This window comes from Coffea arabica, chromosome 3c (assembly GCF_036785885.1).
Source record: "Coffea arabica cultivar ET-39 chromosome 3c, Coffea Arabica ET-39 HiFi, whole genome shotgun sequence".
Taxonomy (NCBI): Eukaryota; Viridiplantae; Streptophyta; class Magnoliopsida; order Gentianales; family Rubiaceae; genus Coffea; species Coffea arabica.
This window is the reverse complement of record NC_092314.1, coordinates 1,578,043-1,601,932: the sequence shown is the minus strand read 5'-3', so window position 1 is coordinate 1,601,932 and position 23,890 is coordinate 1,578,043. Positions and strand designations below refer to the sequence as shown.

The 23,890-nt window shown below is 36.1% G+C and overlaps 4 protein-coding genes across 5 annotated transcripts; 2 read left to right on the top strand and 2 right to left on the bottom strand.

Annotated features, from left to right (window-relative positions):
• Window positions 1–501: 501 nt before the first annotated feature.
• LOC113733978 (vesicle-associated membrane protein 724) lies at window positions 502–4,455 on the bottom strand. Its single transcript, XM_027260236.2, has 5 exons — window positions 4,085–4,455; window positions 2,252–2,393; window positions 2,041–2,161; window positions 1,205–1,267; window positions 502–1,078 (listed from the first exon to the last, which is right to left on the bottom strand). The coding sequence occupies exons 1-5, from the start codon at window positions 4,275–4,277 to the stop codon at window positions 929–931; spliced, it is 669 nt and encodes a 222-aa protein (XP_027116037.1). The 5' UTR covers window positions 4,278–4,455; the 3' UTR covers window positions 502–928.
• Window positions 4,456–7,482: 3,027 nt separating this feature from the next.
• On the top strand, window positions 7,483–9,977 carry LOC113733977 (uncharacterized). The gene is made up of 7 exons (XM_027260235.2): window positions 7,483–7,698; window positions 7,795–7,830; window positions 8,368–8,421; window positions 8,517–8,570; window positions 9,343–9,396; window positions 9,479–9,550; window positions 9,670–9,977. The coding sequence occupies exons 1-7, from the start codon at window positions 7,627–7,629 to the stop codon at window positions 9,781–9,783; spliced, it is 456 nt and encodes a 151-aa protein (XP_027116036.2). The 5' UTR covers window positions 7,483–7,626; the 3' UTR covers window positions 9,784–9,977.
• Window positions 9,978–14,209: 4,232 nt separating this feature from the next.
• On the top strand, window positions 14,210–15,926 carry LOC113734832 (heavy metal-associated isoprenylated plant protein 35). Its single transcript, XM_027261571.2, has 3 exons — window positions 14,210–14,431; window positions 14,530–14,605; window positions 14,813–15,926. The coding sequence occupies exons 1-3, from the start codon at window positions 14,408–14,410 to the stop codon at window positions 15,655–15,657; spliced, it is 945 nt and encodes a 314-aa protein (XP_027117372.1). The 5' UTR covers window positions 14,210–14,407; the 3' UTR covers window positions 15,658–15,926.
• A 2,056-nt stretch (window positions 15,927–17,982) lies between these two features.
• Window positions 17,983–23,255, bottom strand: LOC113733976 (probable protein phosphatase 2C 40). Of its 2 annotated transcripts, XR_011841380.1 has the most exons (5): window positions 22,665–23,255; window positions 20,515–21,659; window positions 20,063–20,327; window positions 19,468–19,653; window positions 17,983–18,611 (listed from the first exon to the last, which is right to left on the bottom strand). XR_011841380.1 is itself a non-coding variant. In XM_027260234.2 (4 exons), exons 2-4 carry the CDS (start codon window positions 21,649–21,651, stop codon window positions 19,523–19,525), a joined length of 1,533 nt encoding a protein of 510 aa, XP_027116035.1. In that variant the 5' UTR covers window positions 21,652–21,659; window positions 22,665–23,255; the 3' UTR covers window positions 19,353–19,522. The 2 variants fall into 2 exon arrangements, 1 of the variants encoding a protein (XP_027116035.1); XM_027260234.2 differs by lacking the exon at window positions 17,983–18,611 and having other exon boundaries at window positions 19,353–19,653.
• Window positions 23,256–23,890: the final 635 nt, after the last annotated feature.

Genomic DNA, 23,890 nt, shown 5'->3' with positions numbered 1-23,890 from the left:
AGTCAGTAGACAATAGCCAGAATACGTAGAGAGAATCAGTAGATGGTGTCTTGGAAAAGCAGCTTTTAAATGCATAGCCACTTTTTGAAAGTTTCTTTTCATTATCTTTTACTAATTTTCCTTAAAAATTTAGCATTAGCGAGTGAATTTATACTCGTGGCATCTGTTCTCGCCAATGGTCCCATATTTACCACTATAAGCACGGAACAAAAGTTGATTTCCAGGCTAAGAACACATGCTCTCTGATAATTAACAACAATGTTCTTATCCTGGAATTTTTGATAATCAAATTCTGGTTTAAGAAGATTAATTGTTTGGAGCCATGGACCACCCAAATCAAGCATCAAGCCCCAAATGGTAAAGTCATGTTTGGGCCCATTTTGAACAATGAAATGAGAGACCATTCAAAGAACACCAACGCACGACATGAGCAATGGACAGACAGACTCCGGGCTGCGAAGATATTGGGTTGACTGCAGTAGCGTACAAAATAAACGGAGATGTCGAAAACAGGTTTATGCCCTGAAATAGATACAATACCATGCATTGTTATGAACAGATAGAACTACTCTGCAGCTGAGCTGAGCTGAGCTGAGCGTGTTCATGTACAAAGCCGCATCATCATATGGAGCATGACACAGAACCTAGAAAATGCTTAGAAGGACATCAAAGTGTAACTTTTATCTCCTTCTAGGCCGTAAAATTAAAGAATGTCTAGAATCCCTCATACCTAGATTAAACAATCACATTAACACATGCAAACCACCAAATATAATACACATTCAAAAATTCCCCCCTTCCTTTCCTTGACCGTTTTCCCCGATTTCCAATCTGCTCCACTCGGCAATCATGTTATCGCTTGAAAGAGTCTGCGTGCGTCAGCAGAGTTCCTTGGCCAAGATTAAGCATTTGATTTGGTAGTAGAGAGCTAGTTGGTGCAGTCAAACCCATGGCAGATGGATAGCCAGATTACAAGGACAAAAAAGAGGATAATTCCAAGCACGATCAATTTAATCTTCATATTCTGATACCACATTTTTCGCCGTATTTGTGTACCCTTGCTCTTGAATTCTTGAGCCTGTAGATAAGAGAGAGAGAAGATTTTAAGAAAGTCGTTGCGGTTCTTCGCACCGTTGTCTTGTGTTAAGTTCACAAATCACATTAAGAGAATGTGTGCAGGAAAGCAGACAAAGATTAAACCTACCGAATCACGTAGATCTTCAGCCTTGTTGGAAAGAATGGTTAGGTTTTCCCCTCTTTGAATTGCCTGCATTGTAGTATACGAACATCAAATTCTCAACAAAGAAAGCAGCGATTGATTGCTAATCACCAACAATTGAGCGTGGATTAAAGATTCATCAGTTCTCGGTCATGAAACATCAGTATCAACAATGATGAAGTATTATTTGCTACAAATTTCACATTATGGGCAAATATGAAAAACATACAGATGGACGGAGCCATCAAGTAAATTACTTCCTTCAGCCCTGCAGGAAAGTCCCTCCAATAAGCTGAAGTACCAACGATACGCTCTCACCATGGAACAAAATATGCATCTACCTTATCTATACATTTCATGAGGAATAACCACTGCTCTGAACCTTTAAGCTGTCGCATGAAAGCCTTAATCAAATCGAACTTATCCTTTATACACAGAGAGATGCTTAACACAGAAAGGAAGACCATGTACGACACGGATATGTAATAGGAGGTAGAGCAACATTACTAAAGAAATATGGATGGATTAGATAGAAGCTCAACTGTTCAATTACCAAACTCTCTTGAAAATTTTAAACAGAGTACATTGCCCCAAAACATTAAAAAACTAATCTTATCCCTTAAATGAATTAGGTTGTGCTAAGTCAAATAACAGGCATGAAATGACTAAATTAAGGAATGATAAAATCCAACATTCTACTTCAAGTTCAAAGTTGCACAGATAAAGAAGAAAGAGAAAAGTAGAATCCACAGGCATAAAGAAACATTGGAACAGAAGTTGCAGCTGAGCTTAAATCATTTTTTTGAAGCACGTTAACGTACCGTGTCTATATTCTCCAACATAATACTTTTCACTTCTGAAACTTGGGCCTTAACTTTTAACAGCTTCTCAATCTCATCAGCATGGTCAATTATGTACTGCATATGCTCCTTCATAATGGGTCTGTAAATAAAGTAATGCAATTACCCAAGTAATTCTACCTCTTCAAAAGCACAATGATTTGATCAAATAAACTTCTACTTTTCCACATACCCAAACTCCTTATTTAGACTTTTGGCAGCTGCTGTATCTGCTTTACCGCCACCATATCTCTTCTTAAAATCAGCTCTCACACGTTCCAGATATGCAATAGAAATCTGCTTCCCAACAGACTCTTTGGCAACAACACAATAGGCTGCATGGGGTAATAACATCAAAATAAGAGAGTCGAAGTCAGTGAAAAATATATTTAATTAGATCCATCACCTGACGAGGTCAAGTTAATGAGAAACACCACCTACAGGATGCGAAATAAACCTCATAGATATTGAACTCTAAGAAAGCTAGCACATGCCTTAAAATGTCATATGACTTCAATTTTTTGTCGTAACATGATTTCAGCATAAAGTATGAATTACATTGTAGGAAAATCAGAGTGCAATTCTGCCAAAATTTTCCAGGAAAACATGTAGCAACTGCAGATTATAATGACAACTTACAGCCACAGTTCTTTTATACAGATTCAACCTAGGATAAGCACCAAAACAATGATATAAAAGACAAGGGTGGTATGTGTAACCAAAATAGCTATCTGTAAACTACATAATGGAGTTACCACAAACCTATTTAGTCAATTCAGAACGACATCATTACCTGCCTTTTATTTGATCCAAGAAACTCCTGATAAGTGCAGGAGATAGAATGAAAGATGACAGAGCAATCAGAAGTTTAATCTTTTGTATTCCCTGTGGTCTCTGCCGATTCCAAAAGCTTCTTTTCTGAGTGCTTCATTTTCATGTTTAGTTTGCCCAATCATGTGGCAGTAAAAAAATTTTGCACAGTTGAGAGGAAAAAACTGAATCTAACTCTTAAAACTATAATGCTACATAACAACTTAAATGCTTCAGTTAAGATAATCAGATGTCTTCCCAGGACCACATCTTTAAGTCCTCTCTATTTCCAAGACTCCCAAGCATTTAAGCTCCTAAAGTTCATGAAGATATGAACTCTCTTATGACTTTGCCACATGTTTCAATATTCAGTTTAAGCGCTAATGAACCAATTACATTAATTCCATGTCAGGCAGCCAACCACCAAACATAAACATTACAAACCCGCTAATTGCCTGAACACAATCCATACTCAACGCTCAAGTAATATACTTTGCTTCCATGTATTGCTAAGAAAAAAACTAAACCTTAATAGCAATGAAACGAATTCGAAAATTCCAAACCATGAAAGAAACCTAAATTGAGCATTGCATATCTTCACAGCTTAATTAAGCAAACAATCTTTCTAAACTTCAATCCTCAATGTTTTCTTTATTAAACCAAGAAAGCTCAAACGACTAAAATTTACAAGCGAGAGCGTTTGTCCGGGTGGTACATCTACCCTTCCCCAGTGTTTTGCTGGGCTTTGGCTCTTGATTACCATTTGCAGCACCTATTCCCCCCAATCCCCGCTGATATCATCATAATTCCAATAACTTCATCCAGGTAAGTCCAAAGCAAGTAAAATATAAAAAGACAAAAGAAACCAACTAATTTGTTTGCTAAAGATGGAAACTTTAGATTCCGAAACGATAAAAACTCCACCTTTATACTCCAAACACTAGATCCAACAAAACCCACAAAATATTTAACTTGAATTCAGCTTCTTTTTTTCTTCCCAACTACTATAACTCATTTCATTTCTCAGGAAAAAATAAAAGAAAAATGCATAAAATTGAATTAGGCAAAAAATGTTCAAAGCACCAAACGAAGAGCAAACCACTAAAAATCTAAGTTCAGCTTTTTGCAGTGTCACGAGCGAAATAAGATAACGGGGTCAAAGAAATTCATCCAAAAAAGCCGAAAGATAAAGGAAAAAAAAAAAAAAAAAACTTGCCGTAACCATCTTCAACGAGGAAGTTAAAGGTGTGGTGGTCACAGTTGTAAGTAAATTTGTTGTTGGTTGAAGGCAATCTCTGAAGACACTGAGCAGCAATGGCCGGGAAGTTGCCGGTGAATTCGGTGAACTCTGCTAAAACCATTGTACCTCGTGCAACAAAGCTGTATATAAACGATTCTTGACCACCCATCTTCACACTCGAACACGAGAATTGGACAAAACTCAGTGAAGGATTCTGTTTGTTCTTTTTAACGTTGGAGAAGAGCAGTCCTGGGATGGGAAATTAGAATATCTTTGTCTGATTGATTTATTCATTTGTAGTACTAGCAAAAGTTAGAAGAATTATAATACTCGTATGGTAAAAGGAAACTATTTTTTATTATTTTCAATTGCTTTGTTGCGAAGGTAGCTAGCTCATTTCGCGTTTGGGAAATTTTGTTTTGATATTTTCAAGCCATCCAAGGAGGCAAGGACTCTTCTAGAAATTCAAGACTGGAAAAATGGAGGATGAATTTTCATGGAACACGGTGTCGTTCCAGTTTGAATCATTCAATACAGGACTCAGCATCGTGGAGTTGCCTCTCGGGGTGAAAGAATAGTTGATTAGCCATTAAATCAAATTAAGCAGTGATTAGTTCCATCAAATATTCCCATTTGGCCTAACGAGTGTAAATTTTGAGTCATACAGATAAAATTAAGATACTTAATATTGATCCGATGGAAATTATTTGAGTTTAACCTAAACAATAATCAGACTGAATTAATAAATTAAATTAGTTATGTGCACTAAGTATTGTATTAGTCCCGTTCGACTCCTATTTCATATTTCTAACCCTCGCATGCTTTTTACCATTGACAAGTTTTGCTTTAAAGGAAAACTCCAAAAAAAACTTTTGCAAAAGTTTCAAAGTCGAATCAGTAACTTCACGTTCGCGTGACTAATAATCTGTAACATTAGTCATTAGCCTATAGCATTAACATCTAATCCTGCCATACTAATACTAGTAGTATAATGGACTTGGATCCAAGTCAATAGAGGGCAGCCAAGAGCGGTGGGAAATGATTTGCACCGGGGAAAAGACTGAAGAGTGGGCTGCCATAATGGACCAGCATTTGATTATGTTTTTCGGCTGCAGGTAGAAGAAAGGTACGCTTTTACGATAGTTATTGTGGGGTGGGGACAAGAAATTTACTTTCAGCTTGTTTGTTTGGGAGGGGTTAAGGGGAAGAATGTGACATGGGATGATATGATGCTTGGAAAGGTCAAGGAAGGGGAATTGTTGGGAAATGAAGGCAGAGATGAAAGGAAGCAGCATGGCTTGGAAAGCAGGAAAGGTCTACAAGCTTTGAAGCAGCATGGCATGGCTTATGAAAGAACTGCTATTTTTAGTCTACATGCTAGAAAGTTAAACACGTTTAACAACTAGAAAGTCCATAACCACGATTTGCCTTGAAGCATTTCCTCGAAACAATCCCCTAATGTTCTAGCTCTGTTTGCTAGAATAACCTGCTATTTTCTTCCAAGTATAATTAACTGAACCTTGAAACTCCCCCTAAAGAACAAGGGACAGAAACTCCTGAACAAGAACAGAAATGGGAAGATGTACTCTTCCAAGTTCCAAGGGGAACTACGACCCCACTACAATTTAAGCATTAAGTCTTCTTCTTCTGGAGCTTCTCATCCCGCCCCAATTTAAGCACAAGTCCAGATCAAGAATTCCGGACTTGTGCTTAAATTGTAGCGGGACGAAACTCCAGAACAAAAATCCCTCTTCCGGATGGAGATTGCTGTTAGTTTATACTTTACATTTTTCCAATACTCAAGTTTTGATTCCCGAAAGGAAAGTACCTCCACATCCCAAAGCCAAACATGAATAAGAAGAGTTTGATATGCTTGAGGTTGAAATATTTTGTAGTTTGGAACACGTACATATGTATTGGAGTTTAGAAGGTAGTCCAATGGTGGAATGTTTGCTCTATTGGTCTCTGGTGTGGGATACCAACCTCGGTGACTAGAAATAAAATGAAAAGAAAGAAAGAAAGGCTTGTTTGGATCACAGTCACTGGGCTCCAAAGGGCATTGTCAAAAAACTTGTACTTGGAAATGGGGTGGGCTGCTACAGTACATATATATGTCATGGTCTGGATTCCATCTCCTCTTCTTGAGTGTAATGGGTCGAGTGAGTGGAGGAACGGTCGTGTCCAAGGCACAGTCCATGATGTGTGTGCAGGCTGCAGCTACAAAAAATTATTTAAAAATTTTTTAAAGATTTTTTTTTTTTCCAAACGATAAGAGATATTTATTGAAACCATTTTTTTTTTTGTAAGAATTGGGCCTTGTTTGGAAGACAAGTTTTTTGTCAAGTTTGTCTGCTACAAGTTTTTTAAAAACTTTAGTTACAGTAACCTCAAAAAATTTCTTAAAGTTTTTAAACTATACACTTCAAACTATTCAAAAAAAAAAAAAAAACACTTCAAAATTTTTTAAAAAAACTTCTGCAGTAAACTATAGTAAAGTTTTAAACAAACACCCAAAAAACTCACATGCCAAACAGGTTATATATATATATATATATATTTTAATACATACATAGAAAATTCACATTCATATAATATATAATGTGCAAATATACTATTAGTGTTTGGTGGTGGATAGTTATGAGAATAGAGGTAGGAAGAGATGCAACACTGACAACTATATATGAAAGGTAATTTTTAAAAAATCATAAAATGATAGCTTTTAATTTATATCAAGAGGCTCTCTACCCTTTTTTATGTGTAGTATATATGATTTGTGACAGTGAACAAATAGATAGAATCACATATCATAACCACATCAAATTTATTATAGAATTGGAAATTTTACTAGTAATCCTTTTTTAACGCCAAAAGAAAGAAAGAAAGAAAAAAAAAAAAGATGTAATATAAATTTACCTTAGTGATTGTGTCTACATGGATTAGGAAAAAGGTTGAACATTAAGTTAACAACAACATGTTATGAAGTGAAGCATCATTCGACTTACATTTTAAGAGATTAATCTACAAACCTCCTTGTGGTGTTCTTTTCTATATGCTTTGCTTTGATGACTAGTTAAAGATTGAAGAGAGATTGAATTGAATCATAACATTAAAAAAAAAAATTTTGTTGGAGGCCACAAACAACAATTAATGTAAAGGTCGGAGGAGTTAAATGCAATTAGCCACTTTTGAAACATGAATTTTAGGCTTTCACGGTACAACCCAAGCTTTCATCTCTTTTTTCTAGCATTAATCTACAGAGTTTTCCTCGCCTTTTTTTTTTTCAAATTCTTAAACTAGAGCAATTTCGCCCGCCCAAACCGCCACATTACTTGTGTTTTTGAACTATAGCAGTTGGAGTACTTGACTTCCGTTTGGTTTCTTCTTCCCATTATTCATTTTGTCCTCTTCTTAGCTCTAATCTTCAGTCTTGAAGCTACATCTCAAAACCCTAATAAAAAATTCAGAAACTTTGCTTCCAAATTCGAATCCATCCCACATTTTCTCCTCCCAAATCTACCATGGCTACCTCCGATTCCAATCCTTCTGCCGCCACAGCTCCCACCCTCTCTCCTGCCGTCCCTCTCTCCGCGGTATCTGCTCGCTTTTTTTTTTTATGCTTGCTTAGTTTTTTTTTCTTTTTTGATATTAGTGATTCCTGTCTCTTTAACATTCTTTGAATTTCGCAGAAGAAAGAAAATGTACCCGTTACTCCTAAGCTTGCGGTATGTTTTAATTTCTTTCGAGTTTGTTGTTATTTTCATTTGCCCTACAAAGGTTCATCTTGTCTCGATCGAGGTCGTACGTTAGGCTTTCAAAGGCTGCACCTTGTCCTCAGAGGGTGATTTTTCGCAATGGCTTAAAATTTTGGTTAGAATGAGGAAAACCCGGATTCAAGATTTGATCTTTAATTGATAAGCTTGCAGAAGTAAGGTGCAATAAATGATTGCTACTGGGCAAGTTGATTTGTGGTGTATATTAGTCTTTTTCACGGTTGTACCTTCGTCTCAGAGGATTGTTCCTGATAGTGGCTTTAGAATTTCATCAGCAGAAAAAACTATGTTCAAGTTTTGATCTTTACTTGATGATGTTGCGCTTTTCTCTTTGGTGGATACTGGATAGTGGTTAGTGACTGTGGCCTAGATGTTCAGAATGAACAGAACCAACTTGCAAGTTTTGATCTTTGCTTTTTTTCATTGTTGTCAATTTTGTTCAACAAATGACCTCATTGATGTTTGAGATGTAAATGCATTTGACTGCAGGAATTGAATGAATCAAGGCAAGAGCTGCTCAATAGAATTCAGAATTTGAAACAGGTAATGTCATATCTCACACTCTGTTTCTTATTGTGGTTTGTGTACCTAAAAGCTTATGCTTTAGTTTTGTTGATGTCTTCTGTTTGATGCTTTAGGATCTACAAAGTTGGAGGTCCAAGTTGGACACTCAGGTTAAGGTCTACCGTGATGTAAGTGTCAGAATTTGCTTTTTGTTGCTTCCTATCACATATAATTTCGTGACATTATTTAGTTGTTTTTTGAAATTCTGAATGCATCTTTGCTGGAAGCTAATCTTGAGTTAAAAGACCAACTGCACATTATTCTTTATCTGAGTTTGCCAAAGTGAGATATGTTAATGCAATTGATTTACCAAAATTCTTATACTAAAGATCTAATTCAATGGAAGGTATTAATGTTATTCATAACTATCTTCAAATTAGACTACTGCAGAAAAGGAAATTTGAAATGGAAAGTACTGAGGTAAACAGCAGATGCATGGAGGATTCTCTTTAGTGCTGATAGCATTCCCATTCCCCATGAGTTTGAATTTGGTAATTGTATGTCTGGCTTTATCTTCCTGCAAAATAGTATTTGACCTCATCTATTGTATGTTTGTCATTTGGCACCTTTTAGTTTTAGCTGCTTGACATTGCAAATGGAAACAAAATTATTCAATTGTCACTGCTGCTTGCCCTCATAGTCTCAAAATGGTGCCTGCCCCGCACGTTGGTATCAGCTGATAAGTTTCAGGAAATTGACTGCTCTAATTAGTTTGAAATTACTCTTTGCCAGATGGACTACTGCAATTGCCTTGCCCTCCTTTAGTGAAGTACCCCTTGATCATTTGTTTGGAAATATGTCACTTATGGCCTTGGGATCAGTAGAAGAATTAGCTGAATGGAAACAGCAGCACTAATTGTAGGATTCCCTTCCATTGCCTAATTTTCTTTCTTTCTGCAGGAGCTTTCAGAACTCAAGAAATCCCTCAATGTTGAAGTAGATCAGCTTCGATCAGTGAGTGGCCATTTTTACTGTCTCTCAAAAGCTTTTGGTGTTTTGACTGTGTACTTATAGTTGTTAAAAAATGTACATCCAGGAATTTCAAGATTTGAGGACTACTCTGCGGCAGCAACAGGAGGATGTTACTGCCAGCTTAAAAAACCTTGGGGTATGCTATATCATGACATCCCTTGACCATGCTATTATGTCATTCCTTGCTTGACCAACTGTTATCCCAATTGCCTGCTTTTAATCATCACTAGAGTATCTCAATGTTACTCTTTGCAGCTTCAGGATGTTCCTGTGGAAAATAAAGAGACTGTTGCTCCTAAGATTGAAGTCAAGGATGAAAAAGATCAGGATTTACCCAAGGAGGAAAATAAGGAAGAGGTTAATAGCTAGATTATGTTCGGCATCATCATGTCTGTTTCTGAGCTTATTAGCTCAGACGTGTGAACGCTTGAGTGGCAACCAGTTATATTGTCAGGAAGGGTTTCAGTTTGTCTAGAAATAGGTGAAGCTCTCCTCAGAAGTACTTAAATCCAATGAACATACGTCTAGCTGCCTCTCTAGCTAGGCTGTTGTAATTTGTATTATTTTCCCTATCCATGGACGAAATCCTTCATCAACAAACTAATATATCTCTGAAAGAAATCGATTCTAATTTACTAGTTGTAAGGCTGCTCTGCGTGTCCTAGTAAAATGCGGTGGACCATTTATTTTTGCCTCCAAAAGTTTGATGGGAAGGACACAATTAGACACCTTGAAAAAAAACTACTTAGCAATCAAACAAAAATTTGAAGTCGCCCTTGGACAATAAGGGATTTTTTAGTCCTTTTTCGTAAGTTTAACCTGCCTAATTGCACACACAAAATCTTTGTTCAATGATCTTTTATTTTTGAAACATTAAGATTCTATATTTAAGCCTGCAGGGGAATCCACACAATCATTCATGGTTAAAAGAAGTAAAAAAAAAAAAAAAAAAAAAAAAAGGGACACAATTCAAGTAGATAAAGGTGTGTTCCACTTTCACCTTGGCGTTGCCTTGGCCCTACATCTCATCTGGTGCCTGGTGGGTATTTATTTCACTCACTCAATTCTTATTTCGGAGCAGCTTAATTAGATCTCGAAATAGTGTGTCCGAGTTACCTCTTTATAGTGTGTTCGAGTTACCTCTTTATCGCTCGTGTATCTTTAGAGGCGGGATGCATAGGCACAGGAAAATTAATTTGATAAAATTGAAATACTTTTTGTGTTGAGAAAAAAAAAAAAAAAAAAAGTAGTGCTAGATAGTAGTGCTGCTACCTAACCCCATAACTCTTTCGTTTGACACTCGAAACACACTTTCGAGGCAGTAGAGTTTCGAAAGACACCAAAGCTAGCCTGTGAGCATGAATTTTCGTAGTCTTTTCTCCGGGATTTCTGTAGTCTTTGTGGTCTCCGACTTAAAGAGGCTCAATGACTTTGTAGCCGAACCCAAACATGTAGATTTGATTTACGTTCTTGTCATTTTATCAAACCTTTCCACAGGATTTTATACACATCTTGAAGCAACGGTCAATACACTCATCTCGAGTGCAGCTCGTAGGGGTTGAAAAGTTAAAAATCTAGTGAATAAATTCCTGAATAAAAAGCAGGGATAATTGCCGCAAATACATGGCAGCTCGGACACAGATTGGAGCGTGTAACATATAATAATTGCGTAATGGAAACTTTTGAAGTAGCAGTAGTATTTGTTTGCATGCATGCATCAATTGGGAGCATATGGTACAAGGAGGAAAAGACAGAGAAAAGCAAAAGACGTACATTCTGCTGCCACCCCACTTCTCATCACTTTGAAAAAGCAAAGGCAGCAAAGTTACCGTACGGTAGAATTGCATTCTTGGTGTACTCAATTGGTCGATCTCATAATAATGTAGAAAAGGCTTCTCTAAAACAAAAAACAAAAAAAAAAGATGCAATACCCACTATGTATTTAACAATAATATATATGGAATATACCTGTATTATTTTTGGTAATAATAATAGTAGTGCACTAGAAGAATTAAGTGATGTCAATTTGGGCATTTACCCAGGTTAGATTTTCGAGTAAATTGGTTCTAAAATGCATTTTGTCACTCCATTATATTAACCTGGGCTGGGAACCATGGATACTGCTGCTACTCCCCCTCTGAACCATATAGCGCTGTACATGCACGAAGTAATCCCTTCGTCCCGTCTATTTTGTCATGGAAATTCAATTTTTTAAAAATACTGATTTGATCGTGATGTTTGTGCTTTTTTTTTTTTTCAATTTTACCCTCATAAATTCAAATTTTAAATTTGAACAGTAACTTGCATATGATTAGAAAGAAATGCTACATTGAAAAAAAAAATTAAAAGATGTTTTGACTTTTCTAACATAACAATTGTTTTAAAACATTTTAAAATGAAAAGTATGACACTTTTAATGGAATAGAACGGATGGAATAATAACGTTGATCGTTGATTCTTAGAAATTCTAAAGATTAAAATTACATAACAATAAAAACAATCGTTATTAGTAGTAATTAACAATGATAAATCATAGAAATAATTTGGAAACAAAAACTAGTAATTGCAATCTTTTCCAGGACCCCTCACTCTTTTTTTTTTTTTTTTTTTGAAAGGACTCGTGCCCTCGTTCTTAATAGTTGTCCTTGTCGTCAATTGGGAATTCTATAGTACGTTTTAATTAATTGGTCATTCATTCGTGATACCAACCCCACAAGGCTAGAAATACTTTTGTTTTGGCGTTGGAGGAGGCAGCCAAGTCAAGCAATTCCATGCAGAAACTCGTAAGCAAAAGATATCTTGGCTATTTAACAATTACTCCCTCCGTCTCACTTTGATAATCATGTTTTTCTTTTTTTATCTGTTTTCACTTTGATAAGCAAGTTGTTGTTACTATAAACCTATCCCACTTAATGAGAGTTGATTCTTTTTTTACCATCAATTCAAGTTTCCATAAAGTTATACTCTAATTAATGTGAGAGTATTTTAGAAAAATAGTTGCCTAAATTGATTATTCCAACAAAGTTAACTACTTTTTCTTAAATTGTTTAAAAAAAATAATAAGAACTATCAAAATGGAACGGAGGGAGTACATGGTGACGGAGCATTGGATTGGGCAACAGGGCAAGTTGTGTGTGTGACTACCCTTATTCCCAGACGTTGATCCTCTCAACTTTTCTCCAACCCCACCGGCCACCCCACAAAAATTTCCTCCCAGGCCATTTCCTTTGCAAAACCACCATTAATTAGTGGAGGTGTTCTTGTTCCCTAGAACAAAATAAGAGAAGCCGAGAATACTCTAGTGTATATTGGTGATAGGAATCGACTTAATTCTGTTACGAAAAAAATAGAGCTGCAGCAAAGGAAGCTGCAATGATTTATCTTGAAGACAACCTAAAAAAATTTCTTATATGTTTTAAATCAGTTGAATTTTTTTTTTATATCTATTGATTGCATCTGATGATTTATTTTGCTGGAAGACAATTTGAAAATTTCTTTATATATTTCAAATCTGCTGAAAAATTTTTCAGATCTATTGCATCTGTTAAATTGCAATCTGATTTGTTATGTTTTTTCTAATGCATGTTCCACGTAAATCAAATCATGCTGGACAATTGTTAATGAATTTTGCTTTTTATCAAAAAGAGGAATTACCTCTGATACTACCTCTTTGCCAAATTTGGTGATGATAGTTTAATGATAGATTATCAATTGCTTTGACAAACTCTATCCTAAGCACCACTTTGTGGTTCAATTTGTTTGGTCAAACTCTTCTTGCCAAAAGTATTTAGAAACCATAGAATAGAAAACTCATAGATCCTAGCAAACGTTTTATGGTTGATGTCTATTGTCCGTCATTAATATTTAATATGGCTGTTTAAGCGTTAAATTAATCATTGTAATTTGAGAAGAAGTACCCTTGACCGGAAAATGTAAACATGGACTCTGTCTGGATTAACTGTTTTTGGGGGTGTTTTTAAAAAATTTTGCTGTAGTAGAGTTTTTAGATTATATTTTGAGATTTTTTCAAAAAATATTTTGGAATATTTAAGAGTAAAAGAGTTTTTAGAATATATTTTGAGATATTTTTTAAAATTTAAATTAATTTTTAGATTACCTTTTAAAGTACTTTTTAAAAATTTTTATTGTATTTGAAAAATCAGTTTTTAAAAAACACTTCTATCTATCCGCAATCAAAACAACAAAAAAGAATTTGGGATTTTCGGTGACATGTTTCTATACCAATTCAATGCCATTAATAGTATTGCGTCAAGTGTCATGTTATTATTTAAATTTGTATTAAACCAAGTCAAGTTGAATTATTAGAAAATTAAAGTGTAAATAATAACAAGACACTTGATCCAACACTATTGGTGGCATTGGATTGGCATAGAAAACATGTCATCGAGGATCTCAAGTGACAAAAAAGGATCATTAATTTATTAGCCTTGGTTACTGTGAACAATTCCGCAAGGAAATTTATTTATGACGACCCGATTCACGATGGTTACTAGTACTTAATAGGCGTAATAGAGCATGAAAATGTGCACCGTATCCATCGAAATTTTACATCCTAAAAGAATATCAATGACATTTAATGCAGATTTAAGAAAAAAAAATTGAATACATGCAGATTTAAAAAAAAAATTAATGCCTAACAAATACTACATGATCTGCAATAAATGAAGTATATCCAACTGTCCAAGTATTTTCCCTCGAAGAAGGGACAGATGCATGCTCAAGAAGAACAGGCATCTTATTCTTGCGTCATTCTCATCATATCGACTTTTGGCTATACCTGATAGCGAACCCTCCCTCCCCCCCCCCCCCCCTCTCCTTTTCCGCACCTTTCCCGCTGTAGGGAGAGTACACTTGGGACTAACAAACAAGGCACTCAACTCAGGTCTCCTTAAGCAGCATTCACTCCTCCTTCAAGCTTTCATTTCTCCCAAGTCCCCAAACTCTCCATCTCTCTCACACACAACACACACTCATGGAAGAACCTTTACAATATCAGGTATAATATATGCTATTTGTGGTTGTTTCTGCAAGTATCTAGTTAATTTCAGTTGTATTCTACTTTTAAAGCTCAAATATTCCTTCTTTTTTTTCAAGACATGGGCTCTAAAGGTATCTATCCACTGTCAAGGCTGCAAGACGAAAGTCAAGAAAGTTCTACAAAGCATTGAAGGTACTCTTTAATTCTCAATAACATGTTCCCTTCATCATTCTGCTGGATTTCCTAGCCAAAACCTGCAAGATATGACAAAAATATCTTCCTAAAACAGAGAGTTAACCTTGAAACCTCAAAAAAAAAAAAAAAAAGAACTCTTTATTGTCTCGAGTTTCTGAGAAATTTAGCCGTAGCCCTTTTTGGACTTCGTTTTTGCATGTACAGGTGTCTATGCAGTTGCTATTGATTCACAGCATAAAGTCACTGTGACGGGGAATATTGATGCACAGACTTTGATAAGGAAACTACTCAAAACAGGGAAACATGCAGAGTTGTGGCCTGAAAAACCTGCTGGAAAAGATAAAAAATCAGGGAAATCAAGCAGCAATGAAAAAGGGGGTGACTCAAAAAATGGTGAGAACAGTGAAGAAGAAGAGGAAGAAAGTCCAGCTGGGAACATGGAAGCAAACGTCAACCCTGCTAAGAACAGTGAAAAAGGTACAAAAGTTGTCAGATTTGCCGGAGTTGATGGAATTGCCGGAGATCAAAGGGAGATAAAGATTGATGGGAAGTTGCCTGGAAGCATTCCGGCTACTGCAGAAAAATCTCCGGCGAGTGAACAAAAAAGCAACGCTAACAATGGGGGTGGTGCGGAAAAGAATAATGGTGGAGCAGGAGGACATGGAAAAAAGAAGAAAAAGAAAGGGAAAAAAGGTAACAGCAACAATAACAGCAATGCAGGTTCAGCATCTGCTCTTGCTCCCTCAAGCACAGGAGTGGAAGGTCCAAGGGTGATGAGTCCTAATCAGGCTACAGATCAGATAAATCTCACCCCTTCAAATCAGCATATGTTCCAATATCCACCAAGTTATTCACCTTATCAAGCGTATGTCGTGAGTTACAACGCAGCACACCCAACCACCTGCACTGGTCCAATTTGGTACATGTCCCCATCACCATACCTGTATGCATGTACTTACCCAGAGGTTTATCCAGAGTACCCTACTCCAGCACTGAGTACGTTTGAGATTTTGAGCGATGAGAACCCTAATGGATGCTATATAATGTGATCATCCTGCTAAGATGAAGATGTTGTATTTTGAGATTTCAAGACTGAGACCGTGGGAACTTTCTTTTGTGTGCATCAAGAAACTGTACATAGTGCAGGCAATGGAGGAATGGGGAGTCAACGTCACCTTTTGAGTTTCCTGATGTACCTTTAATTTTGCTTAGGATTCACAGATTAGATTAGTAATGACTAATGACTATCTGTCTCACTTTTTGGAACTTCCGATGAACTTATAGAGTTGTATTAGTGGAGTACTTGTATTTGCCCCGATGCCCGTTCCTAGAGTTTGTTTTGGGTTACTACTTCTGATGATGAATTGAAGCAACTGACCACCGAAAATTACTGCTAAAAGCCGGTGCAAAGACTAATCACCTTGTGATCAAGAATGTAAGGGTGTTGGGATAGAGTATTATTTAAAATATATATTGTAGCACTTTTTGCTATATACATGTGAGATAAGAAGTTGATTGAAAGTATAAAAAGATATGTAAATGAAATGTTATTTGAAAAAAATTGGCTATTCGAATGTGTTTGGATTGCTGAAGTATTTCATAAAATATTTTGCTTGTATCATAAACGAATTTCTCAATTCATTTTTATATATTTTTAATTATTTTTTATCTGACATATACTCCCTCCCTTTTTTTATAACTGACGTTTAAGAAATTTGCTCTTAAGTACTTTTATCTGTCGTTGTATTATCTCCATGCAGCATTAATTATTTTTTTATAATTTTACCCTTTTATCTCTCTTTACTAATACAGGGCTCTTAATTACTATTCCTAGTAATTATTACTTCTCTCTTTGCTTTTGGCCTAATAAAACAACACCATTTAATACTCTGGTGAGAGAAAACATGAGTGAATTGGATAATTAATGAGGGTACAAAAGGAAAGTAGTGTATAGATTTAAACAATGAAAAACTTTTCTTAATTGGTGTGCAAAATCTTAAACGTCAGTTATAAAAAAAGGGGGGGAGTATCACGTTACAGAAAGTATTACAGTAATTATTTCAAGAAAGTGTTACAGTAATTATTTCAAATAATATTTCAGTATTAGATGTTGATACACTTGTGTACCAGACACAAGGCCACATCTCAAGTAATATGCTACATAGCATAGTGGAATGGAAAAGCAGATATCCCTTCATTTTTTTTTGTTGTTTGGGGTTTGGGGGGGGGGGGGGGGGGGGAGGGGTTGGGAAGATGAGAGTTAAGTAGAGGGGAATTGATCCCCTTCCGAGGCTAGGGCAGGCAATTGATGCATCTATTCACCTACTACCTATACAGGAGATTGTTGGCAGCGGGACTCAAATCTGAGCACTCCTTAGGCAAAGGGAACAAGCCTTACCAATTGACCGAACCCGATTTGGGAAAACCAAAGTGTGATCTAGCTTTTTGCTCCCGTTTTCGACTTCCCAATTGACAAAACAAGTTCCTACTTGAATCCCTGGTCAAGCAGGTTACAATTTAGGACATAATCTCGATCAGTGACGCTAAAGTTTAGCCATGGACTTATTGTTCTTGAACTTTCTGCTGGCTTTAATCCCAAAACAACAAAAACAAGAATGGCATTTTGTCCGTGGAGTCGTACTAAGTAGGGTTAATTACATTTACCTCCCCTGAAATTTGACCATATTACCAATCAATCTCTGTAATTTGTCCAAATAACGGTCTCACCCTTTGAATGATCAAACATTTAACAAAAACCCCCTTAATGCCGAAAATGCCCTTTTTGAGGCCATATTGCATTAAAAAAAGAACATATTTTTATTTATTAACCTTCAAGTAATCCAAAAAAATCATCAAAAAGTTTTTGCTTATTATTTTATAAAAATCATATCTTTGCTTCCATAAATAGTTTTGAATCAATAATTATTTGAAATCTTAAAAATGAATATTAAAAATTAGATAAATTGAAAGAAAAATAAAAAAGAAGCAATTATTTTAAATCCTCAAGTATGGTTCGAATTTGTGGTTCAAGGCATGTTGCGGAGAGCATAAGGTATGGTTTTTATAAAATAATAAGCAAAAACTTTTTTCTATTTTTTTGGATTGTTTCAGGGTTAATAAAATAAAAATATGTTCTTTTTTTAATGCAACATGGCCTCAATAAGGGCATTTTCGGCATTAAGGGGGTTTTTGTTAAATGTTTGATCATTCAAAGGGTGAGACCGTTATTTGGACAAATTACAAGGATTGATTGGTAATATGGTCAAACCTCAGGGGAGGTAAATGTAATTAACCCTACTAAGTAAGGAGTATAAAGGAAGTCAACAGCCTCTGCTTGAAAGTCGAAATTATTCCACTTCAAGGAGAACAAGGACTCTCAAAAAATGGGATCGTTTTAGAGCACAGATTCCAAACCACAGTTGCAGATATAAAGTTGGAATTCATATCGGGTGGTCTCTTATAGCCTCCTTAAATGCTCGAAAGCTAAAGCAGGCTCTTGACAAATGGACTGACTATTTATACTTCCTCACAAGAATGCCGCATCTTATTCACACCCCATCCTTTGATCAAAATCATATCCTATTGAAGGCCGTTCCCCACAGAAAATCATTTTCTTTTTATGTGGTAGAGCTAACTTCGTAAGGTCAGAGCTCTCATTATTGATTTTATTCTCTAAATCCCATTTGACATTCGGAAGCTGAAATGGAATAGACATGCTTGCTTGAATATTTGTGTTTCAAATCTCTCAAAAGGCCAAGAGGCAAGAGTGGGTATTATTCAACAATCGAGTACTTCTTGATTGTTCTGGTCCGTCCAAAGGAAACCTGCATCATCATTTGACTAGAGGCACTTCGCAATGATGGTTTGGGTACGTACATAAGCCAGCAAAGACAGCTGAAACCTGAAACTCTACCGACCTTTGTCCTCGATCACAATGGAGTTTTCACTTCAGTTACCGCACAGCTGTCTGGATTTTGGTGTAAAGATTTACCACATTTCCCACCTGAAACAGGAAAAGAGGAGGAGGAGGGAAAAGATAATGAAAAAAGCTACCCTTGTTAACTTCACCTGTTCGAATCTGCAAGTACCTCAGCAACGATGATTAATGTGTACTTCTTTGATCATTTGTAAATTACTCGTTACCATTCTATTCATGGTTTTACCATACCCAAGCAAATAAAGTAACACTCCATTATAACTTAGCAGCAAGGAATTGTCTTGGATCTCCTATAGGGGGAATCAGAGAGGTTGTTTGATGTGGTGCAAGCTAGGTCCTTCGTTTACTGGTGGGCATGGAAACACTTGAAAGCTTAAAGTAGCGGGCATAGATTACATTTGGAAATCTTGAAAGGTCCAGAAGGTACAAAGTTGAGCACTAACAAGAGGAATCATGTCAACATGCAAAGACGAAACATGATGAGACTGGATCGGCCAATAATAATCTGCACTGCGAATCTTTTTCTCCTGAATTGGAGCTAAATATTTTGATAGGAAGAGGCCCCAAAAGATTAGCACGTCATGTAGGACACAGTTTCCTCTAAAATTCTTCACTACTTTTGTTTATAAAGATTCTTCATATTGCAACCCCCGCCCCCCTTTTTCCCCAAAAAAAAAAAAAAAAGATTCTTCATATCTAAAATTGCTTCTTTTTTAAGCCTCCTGTCTACCTATGATCCCAAAATTGAGATTACAAAATATACCAGTTTGTGTGATGGTTGAAAAATTATATTAAAAAAAAAAACCCTTTTGGAATTGGAAAACAATTTATAACTTGTACAGATTGATAGAGATGTTTGATGGAGATGCTTAATGAACAGGAGCAATTATATACAATCCAAATCAATAGTAGTTTATCCTACCAAATGCCAAACAAAAAAGAGTGACTTTCCTCCCTCCTTTTCTAGTTTCTTGCAGTCATAATAAGCGTGCAGATGCTTTTGACGTTCTCTTATTCATCCCCAAGATTATCACGATTACTGTAATATCATCGTGATATTTCCTCCTCCTACCAGCTGGAATACTCATCAACTCCTCAATTGTGAAACCTGCACAGAATTACTAAAAGTTCTTACTAATATCTAACTGATACAGCTCCCACAACCCAATTATTGAAAACACGCCTTTTTTTTTTTAATCTAGTAGGGCATGGAAGTCCAAGTAATGCAATTGGTTTCCACACAATAAATACAGATTTAAAAGATAACAGAAAGAATAAAAATCTGAGTAGCCAATTCCAAGAAATTTGAAAACTCAAATTTCATCTTCTTAGCATGGAAGAGTACTCTTAAGAGTGAAAAAAAAAAATTTTAGTAAACATTTACACTTAAGGTGTAATTGTTTTACACTAAAATATTTAAAAATTTATGCTCAATTCCTTTAGAACTCTGCTGATCCTTGATCCTCAACACAAAAACTGAAAAAAAAAAAAAAAAAAACATAACACAAGGGTCATACCTGCACAATCTGCTGCTCTTACAAGAAGCTGCTCAACAAGGAACTTTGCTGGATCACCAGAAGGGTAACTTGAAATATAAGAATAGACAAGCTTTACAATTTCTTCATTGCTGAAGAAGTCAAACAAACCGTCACTCCCAAGAACAGCGAAGTGATCATAGTCAGAAATTTCATGCACTTTTAGTGATGGTTGTACAGATATGTAGGGAGGACTGAGAAGATTGCGAACTCGAAGGATGCCCATCAAAACATCATTCATATGCTTCTGCAAGGAAAGAATGGAGCAGATGTGGAAATGGATGAATTATCTAAAAATTCAGTAGAACATGTCTCAAGTCCTTGTACAAAATAGTAGCATGTAGATATGATATGGTTACAGGTAATGCGTATTTTGGTAATTTTCGCAATATGACTGCAATCCTTCAAATGCAGAAAAAATCATGTTACTCTACCTTCTTCAAGTAGCCTACTCCAAGCGCCCGAGTGACCTTCAACTTCCCTTTGACTTTTCCACCTACAATGATTGATGAGTCATGAGGATGATCTTGTAAAAGTTGAGCTTTTTCTTCTTCATTTTCTACAGTATGAGTATCAGAGAGCTGCACAGCTAGTAGCCCGTCATCAGAATTCATGTCACTGCATTCACCGCATGTCGCTAATACAGCTCTACTATCACCTACATTTAGTACGTACAAGTTCTTTCCATGGAGAAGTACAACCAATACACAAGATCCGACAGACACTAAGTCAGGGCGGTCTTCCATTTCTTGTTCAACCATGTGTAGAAAATCATTCTCAGCTTGAGCAAGAGCACGTTGAAGACTACCAAGCACTCTTTCCTTAATTAGACCGCATGATTTTTCAAGCTCCACAAATGAATCTCTAGTCACAATGCAATTGTCATCTTCACAGACATAAGGGATATATTTATTAGCATTTGACAAGTCAGATGCTTTAATAACTGCTTGATCAAGTTCCAAGTCTAGTAAGTTAAGATGATATCCTATTGTATCATACAACGTTCCAGCAAGAAAATCAGCTGCATCTCTTCCATTGAAGCCATCATATATGGCACAAAAGAGCCATCGATTCTCTTCAGAACAAACAGCTTGAACTCGATCTTCTCCAGCAGCACCGCCTGCAACTTCTACTTCTGTTGTGTTCAGGAAGCCATCACTCTTTGGAGCACTAGTTGACTTTGGAGAAAAGGAATCATAGCCATGTAGCTCATTAGGAGTCGATGGACTGCAACTCAAGTTTGACATGCTACTTTGAAGAGAAGATGATAACAGATCCAACCTTGAGAGAGATGGAGATGAGGGAATCCTCCGAAATGAATTAGGAGAATCCCATGTTGGCAATATTTCTTCCCCAATCAACCCGTTGCAAATGTTTGTGTTCGCCAATGTGGCATTGGCACTTAAAGCAGCACCAGACAAATAAGAGAATGAACCATTGGTTTTTTGGGTTTTTATTGCACAAGGGATGTCAATTCCATTTGATAAATTGTTATCATTCTCGTAGCTGCATTGATACCCAAAGCTAATTTCGATTCCTCTCTTTGCATCATTTATCACCTCTCCGTGCATATTTCAACCTGAGTAAAAATATCGTAATATATAGATAAAGATTTTTTTTTCAATTAATCTTCTAAATTAAGACAAATGCATATTAGCTATTTTTTGAAAATTTTGACTGTAAGAGCGAAGATATTAAAAAAAAAAACACGTTTAGTTCAATTTGCATATGAATGGAAAAAGGTCTAGACCCATACATGCCTTCCTTGATTTCTTTATAACCAGATTAGGTAAGGTAAATTGGTAGAAAGACAGAAAGAGGGGAAAAACACGCACACACAGAGGAGCCTCAACCTTGCAAGCATCAAGCTCACAAGATGAATCATGCAACGATCTGGAGCCCCTTACTGTGCAGGTTTGGAAGTCCTAAATATAACTGAAATCTATTACCCCTGTTAATTTCTCTAAAAGCACAACTAGAAAGCGTAGAAACTCTACCCACAGAACTAATATAATAAGAAAGCCGAGGATCCATAAAAGTTAGTCGAACTATTGGAGTACATGTACGCTGGCAGAAATCTCTATCATTTTCTTATTTCTCTAGGTTCTTTTGGCCTACAACATTGTACCATTTCTTTGATCAACGAAACTTCTGCAAACTAAATGAGTTAGTAAGTAATTACTGTTCCACTAACTTGCTTTAGAAAAAACCTAATAAACACGAACATAGAAGAACCAAAATTGCATTCTGAACTTGTATAACCGCTAAAGAAAAGCTGCAATAATTAGTTACAGTTCGATCAAAATCTCTAAAAGATTTGCTCTTCTGTATAAAGCATCATCAATTACTTCTCCTTCCATTAGACGTATCACCAATCATGATTGCAGCAATACGAGGCTAGTAAGTACTACAAGTAAAATTCTAGAAATCCCACAACAGAAACCATCACCATAACAAAGTCAAGCTCTCAAAAATCAAAACTTTCGCCACTAAAATTGAATTGGATTGCAAAGGAATCATGCACCAATACATGTAATATGCCTTCAAGACACCAAAGAAAAGGAAACAAGCAATTCCCACTTACCCTGTTGGATGCAACCCCTGATGATCAGCAGGATCTCAATTCCTCTAATGCAAGTATATCTAGACCATACACACCACCTTTCTCTAGCAGTTCTAATATGTTTTTTGTAGGAGAACTGAGGGAAGAATTGCAGTTAGTAAAGGGTTGATAGTGTCATAAACAGGCGTGTGTTTGAGTGTGTGTGCGGAGAATATAAAAAGAGAACGAGTACTAGAAAACCAATACCAGCTGGGATCAACTACTTTTTAGATAAAACTCAAACAAGAATCTGACAAGAGAAAGAAAAAAGAGAGAGGGAGAGAGAGAGAGAGAGGAGAAGAGTGAGGTGGGAGCGGAAGGCGGGGAATTGGTTTACCGTTTACCGAGTTTAGAATACATAATTCATTGGCTGACGTTTGTCGAAGATGGGAAGTCAAAGGTTTGAGGTTCACCATTACCGGTAATTTTGCTATGCAGCAAACAAAGCATACCAGACGGCTGCTGACAGTAATGCCACTAGTGAATGAAGAGGTGTCCTTTTCTCCTCTGCCTCTGGTACGGCTTTGATGATGATATTTGTTTGGTTTTGGACTCTCCAAATTTTGCTTGGTGCGAATTATTCTCCACTCTTTTTTTTTCCCCCTTTATGCAATGTTTCTTCAAAGATGTCCGCCCCTTTTCCAAGGGATATTGCTTTTCTCACTTTCTTCAACATGGACTCAAAGGACTCTAATCCATGCAAGGATGAAAAGTGAAAATTATCAATGTATCCTTTTTTTTTTTTTTTTTAAAGAAAAATTTGGCAGACAAGAGTAAGGGAGTAAGGGCATGTTTAATAAAATTAAAATCTAAAAATTAAAATTTGAAATTTGAATTCTGATTCCATTAAATTACTGAATTGTGTATTTGAAGATATATCACATTAAGTGATAATTGAATTACTTATCACTTATTTTTTAAGCAAGTTTTATCTAGAAAAATTAAATTACTTTTTTAAACGTTCTATTTCTTGTTATCAAATGCGTCTAAAGATGTTATGAAATGAATCCATTAAATTTAAATATTGAATTATCAAATAGGATCTAAATCATATTAGCGTGTCGATTCTAGCATGTTATAGTATTGGCGATTTTATTGGGGCTTTTCGTGGTGTAGAGAAGCTGTTTAGATAAGAGTGTTGTGGCAGTCGCAAGTCCCTTCCCTTGATGGGGAAACAAACTGTATTCGTAACAAAAAGTTATTACTTC